Here is a 6,000-nt window from a genome sequence, read left to right on the forward strand (position 1 = left end):
AATAGTTTATAAAAGATATTAAAATATACTTAAAGTGTTACAAAATTTAAGATATACAAATGCCTCGAAACATAATGGGTTTGATTGAAAAATTTTTGTAAATATATGATTTGAGATGTGTAGGTTTAGTTGTTTTACAATTTGAACTGACTATAGCTCAAGAGTTGAACTTGTAAAGTAGTGTTTGTAAAGAAGCTTTATTCAAATATGGAGGGCGCTGTTGAATTTAACTGCCTATCCGAGTTTTCAATTCCCAGCAGTTCATTACGACAATCCCGAACTATCTATTTAACCTACTTAGCTATTTGAACATAAGCTTCTCCTACGAGTAAGTTAAATCGTCGAAATCGAAAGATTTTTAAATAATAAACTGATATTCTTTACATGGAAGCATTTAAGAAATAGAGCCAATTATAAACTGATCCTTAGGAAAGTTTGTAGTATGATTTTTGTTCTTATAAAATTTGTTCATGTTTAGACCGGGCTATTATACGCAAAAAAATCAGAGGTGGGGAAACGGAAATTGTCGGAAACTGTCAGATGTGAGTCCCAAATTGAAGCTCTAGATCTAGAGAAACTTTAGAGCAAACCCTGTTCTTAAAAGAATGGCTCTAAAGTGAAAGATAAAACGGTTTTTGGAAACAAGAAAACCGTATTCTTAATCACAATACTAGTTTATGTTATGTATAAAATATATTACCATACAGATGGAAAAAACCTGATAGAACGGTATTGAAGTTGATACAATCCGTTGTCAAACGTAAGCTTACTGCGTTTGTTAACATTTAAACAAGGGATGTTAATAAAATAAAAAAAAATACAGTTATTATTCTGACAACCATCGTTGCAATTTTGGACGGCGTATAGTTGAGAATTTCACAACAAATCGTTGACATTTCGACAACACAACGTTCTCTTTGACAACATAGTATTATAACTTTGGTAAAATTTTAAAATACCCAGTTATCATTTTGGCTAATTTTTGTCAAGGCATTGTTGTCATTTCGATTAAGCAATAGCAATGTATCGTTGTAACTTTGACAACGAATCGTTCTCATTTCGGCAACACAACGTTCACTTTGACAACATAGTGTTGCAACTTTTGTAGCACATTTATTATACCCTATATCATTATAGTGGAGAGGGTATTATACGTTTATGCTGATGTTTGCAACACATAAAAATGTTGATCCTACACCCACCATAAAGTATACCGATCGTCCGTCTGTCCGGCTGGCTGGCTGTCCATATAAACCTTGTGCCCAAGGTACAGACAATTTTCAAGATAATTTGATGAAATTTGGACCAAGCATGTTTTTTTTGCACAGTAAATTGTTGAAATCGGTCAATTATTTCACATAGCCCCCATACAACCGTACCTCTCGATTTTGACTTTTTATGCCATAATTACGTCAAATATACAATTATATAAGTTTTATATAAGTATAAATGACACAGCAGATTTTCGTTGTGACCGGCTCTTATTTGACCCTAGCCCCCATACAAACCCCCCTTTCAAAAAAATGTCTTAAACGTCTAAAATTGATTTGTATTGCAATGAAACTCAACAAAACTAACTGTTATTTAAAAATACATATATCCTTTTTCCAAATTTAGTATGGATCGGCCAATGTTTGACCTATACTCCTATATAAAGCTTCATTTAGAAAATTTTGTTTTTTATCAATAAATTGCTTAAATACTTTGCAATTAAGATAAAATTCAACATTAAAGTTTCTTTATAAAAAAATTTAAAAATATACTCATGTGTAGGGTATTATATGGTCGACCATGCCCGACTATACTTTCCTACTTGTTTTTATTATTATGTATTATTATATTTTGTTTACTACTGTTGATTTGAGAACTATCCGTACATTCTTTGATAACGGATGTTATTAAAAAATTATAAATTCTTTTAACATAATCAACTTCATTTTAACCCTAACCCTCGTATCTTAAAATTCTTCAAATTCATTCACAAAATCATATAAAATAACTGAGTGAGTACTATAAAAATGAATTTATATGATTTGAATGTGCGTGTTTGAGTTAAATTAATTTTAATTAATTGAAAAGTTTTTGTGTGGTATTTAAATTAAAATAAAATATTATTTATACCTACATGTTCTCCTTTTTTTTCTTTAAAATAGAAATGAAGGGTTGGCTAATAATAAATAAGAATTTAGCATAGTTAACACTTAAGGAACAAGAATATATTATATTAATATAAAATTTAAAAAAACTTCAAATATAAACCGCATTTTAAAGACTTTTTAATTGTTTTCATTCATTATTAAGCCAAATTTTTTGTTTTTAAAATGGCTGCAGTTTTTTAAACTTATTATAATTGTACAATTTGAGAAAGTATTTCTTGTATTTTTCTTAACCGACAACCTTTCATTAAATTTCCCCTATAAATATATCCTTTTATTATTATTAAATTATTAGCTTAAAACAACAAAAGGGTATTATCAGTTATTATGCCATAGTGTCATTATTAATGAAGAAGAAAAAAAATAAAGAAATTCATCAAAAATTATCCACAAAAGCGCGATAAGATAAATTATTTTGAATACCTTCAAAGAAGCAAACAACATACCTAGTACCTAATAAATTGTCGTTGTTTTTAAACAACAATTTAGGAAGGAGGACATTTACATTTACCAAGGACCAGTTAGTTAGTGGTTGCTTACGATCAATACGACAGACCTATTTCCATACATAAAAAATAAAACAAAAACACGCAGCTGTTTAAGTAAATAAAGAAATAATAACAAACATTTACACAAACTCGCACTTACTCATTCAACAACAAAAATTACGCACGCCATTATTGTCCAAAGGCATCGAGGCAAGTAATGTTATCAATAAAATATTTTATATATTTGTATGTATGATTATGTACAAGCTCGAGCATGTATTAAACAAACAACAAACATTAAGCGAACACCCGAAAACATGAAAAACGACCTCAATGTTTACATACAAAAGCAAACAAAGCCACTAACAAACATATGTACATAAAACGAGTTAAATAAATAAATACTGAGCAATTAATTCAAGAGACAGAGAGAGAGAGAAAAGAAAAGAAGGGATCAAAAACAGGAATTGTGAAAACAAACATATACATATATGCACTTTTTTACACATATGGTGATGTCTTTTAACATTGTAAACATTTTTTTATATTAAGAAAAGGGTAAATATTTCGGATTTCTAGATCCTGTCGATCATTATTTCTTACTCTTTTATAAGATTTTGGATGGACAAGTAGACATATAAGTTACACAGTTCAACAAGTTTTTAACCCACAAACCAAAGTATGTAGGAATGGGTTTGCTGAATCCTAATCTAGCATCTAGCATTACTGGCCTACTGGCCAGTTTATCATGCCAACTAAGAACAGTAATTCTCCGGGAGTTTAAGTATTTCCTTTTATGTGCTTTATGTATAGGAGAGGATACAAACTCCCCGACAATTTAGGATTCAGAATAGCCCTGTATATGTCAATAGTCTAATCAGGTCTAAGAAATTGTATATATGTATTGCTTTTTTCTGGACTTGTCTATTGTACAATGTATGGACTAGCCTGTCTTTTCTATGAACTAGCCTATTGTATAATAGACCTATAGTATAGTTTATGGATTAGACTACTGTCTTGTTTATGGACTAGCATATTGCCTAATCTAAATACTAGATATTATTATCTTGATTATGGACGAGCTTCTTATCAAGTCTGTGGACTAGTATAGTTTATGTATTAGACTACTGTCTAGTCTATGGACTAGCATATTGTCTAATCTAAAGACTTGTCTATTGTATAGTCTATTATTGTCTAGACTTTGGGCGATCTTCTTGACAAGTCTGTGGACTAGTTTATCAAAAAATATATATAATATATAAAAATAATATCCAGATAAATTACTGTTAAGGTTTTTACTATTCTAAATTCATTCTAATCTCATAGTTTCTTCTTTGTTTCTTTTTTTCTAGATCCTGCCACCTTAAACATTTTTGCCACACGACCGAATCCCAAAAAGAAACGCAAAAGTCGAACAGCATTCACCAATCATCAGATATTTGAGCTGGAAAAACGATTCCTCTATCAAAAATACCTATCGCCGGCAGATAGAGATGAAATTGCCGCCGGTCTGGGACTCTCTAATGCGCAGGTAAATAGAAACAATAATATCGCAAAAAAAACTAAAATACTTATTTATACTATGCCTTTCTTCTATGTACACACATGACCATGCCAATGATATGATTCCAGGTGATTACATGGTTCCAGAACAGACGTGCCAAACTAAAGCGGGACATGGAGGAACTCAAAAAGGATGTTGAAAGTGTGAAACAATTGTCAGCTCATAAAAGTTTTTTAGAAAATGTTAATGATTTAAGTATTTTAAAGACACGACCAGTCAGCCGACATCAGCAGCCGCCCAGCAGCACAGCCCCCACACAGCCTACCCCACATGCGGAAGTCCATACAGCAGCGCTTACACATGGCAACCATACTACGGGAGTCTACAGCCACACAACAGCAACAGCAAACTCAGGAAGACTACCAACTGCAGCAACAGGGAACATCATTTCAACAGTACAGCTGTCACAACATCAACACCAGCAGCACCTCATCAACACTACAACAACCAACACGTGCAATGAAAGAAGAGACGAAAGCATCAACTCAAGCGGAAGTTATGAGGACTCTCAACTACAAAATCTCCAACTGCAGCAGCAACAACCACAACAACATCAACCCCGCAACTTACAAATCAACCACAGTCGAGGATAAAAAGGATATAAAATTATTGAAAATGTTTACATTGATTCATTACACTCAAGAAAAGCAAAGAAATTTAAATTTGTAATTTGAAACCATCTTAACGAAAAAAGAAACGAAAATTTATTTCTACAAATTCCTTAAGGTTGATTAAGTTTATAATAAATTTAAATATTATTTGCAATATTTGCCAAATTAATTTATTTATGTACATATGAGTACGTAATATGCATGTAGTTACATGAACAATGTTTATAAGAAGATGATATTCTTTTTCTATTAATTATCTTAAATTAATGTCTGCATATGTATGTATGTAAGTTTATGTCTGTAATGTGTTCCTAATGATTGATGTCTGAAATATTAAATTTCCTTATTAAAAAATTAAATTATATTATCTTTTAAACAATCTGTATAAGTTCATATGTGATTTTTTGTATTCTTTATAATTTCTTTTTATCTTCTCTTTCTTTTTTTATTACAGCTTTAGATATATTTAAACGTTTTTTTTTCTTGTAATTAATAGTAATTATCCTGTGTAAATGGTAATCTTTTACAAATAAGTATTAAATTAATGTATTAATTTATTAAGTAAATAGTCAAATAAAATTGAAAAAAAAAATCCTTTAAATAAGATTTTGAAGTTATTAATCACAATTTGTTATCCCAATTTATTATGTTTTTAAATGCCGTAAATGGCCGTAAATGGTGATACTTTTAAGTAAAAATTTACTAAATCCTGAAAATTTTTCAGTGTTCAGTATATATTTACTGGTTACTGAAATGTATAATGCAGTGTGTCCATCTATGCTCTAGTTATACGGATGCTCCGAATACCCCTACATTCATCCCGTGTAATATACACTGCAAGTCATTTTTAATGTTTACTATTACCACAGTCCCTTCTTCTGCGGGTAATCAGACAGCAGGTGTCTGAAACTTTGCCCTGTGGGCTACATTTATGTGGTTGTCCTCATGCTAAATTAATAACCCCGTGGTTTTCAAAAGTTAAAAGTCGGCCCCTGAGATGAAACACGGTTTTACTAGTAATAGAGTTAGTTAGTTTGTTTGTTAGTTTATTACTTAGTATGTTACTTAGTATATATTGCGCCACCTATGTTTCACAATTATAACTAATTAGTTAGCTAGTTATATAGATAGTTAGTATATATTGCGCCACCTATGTTTCACAATTATAATTACCAGTCGAA

The 6,000-nt window shown here is 30.7% G+C and overlaps 1 protein-coding gene across 3 annotated transcripts in view; it reads left to right on the forward strand.

The window, feature by feature from the left end:
• The window catches only part of LOC111690915 (homeobox protein GBX-2), a 60,472-nt gene extending 55,066 nt beyond the window's left edge, over positions 1–5,406 (forward strand). Inside the window, exons 2-4 of one of the 3 annotated variants that reach the window (XM_046950215.1) lie at positions 3,997–4,175; positions 4,277–4,349; positions 4,415–4,821. In XM_046950215.1, coding sequence (XP_046806171.1) covers positions 3,997–4,175; positions 4,277–4,349; positions 4,415–4,671 — 509 coding nt within the window. In that variant the 3' untranslated portion in view covers positions 4,672–4,821. Of the gene's footprint in view, positions 1–3,996; positions 4,176–4,276 lie in introns of all 3 variants that reach the window. The other 2 variants (XM_023453523.2, XM_046950214.1) reach the window with 2 other exon arrangements.
• Positions 5,407–6,000: the final 594 nt, after the last annotated feature.

This window comes from Lucilia cuprina, chromosome 4 (genome assembly GCF_022045245.1).
Source record: "Lucilia cuprina isolate Lc7/37 chromosome 4, ASM2204524v1, whole genome shotgun sequence".
Taxonomy (NCBI): Eukaryota; Metazoa; Arthropoda; class Insecta; order Diptera; family Calliphoridae; genus Lucilia; species Lucilia cuprina.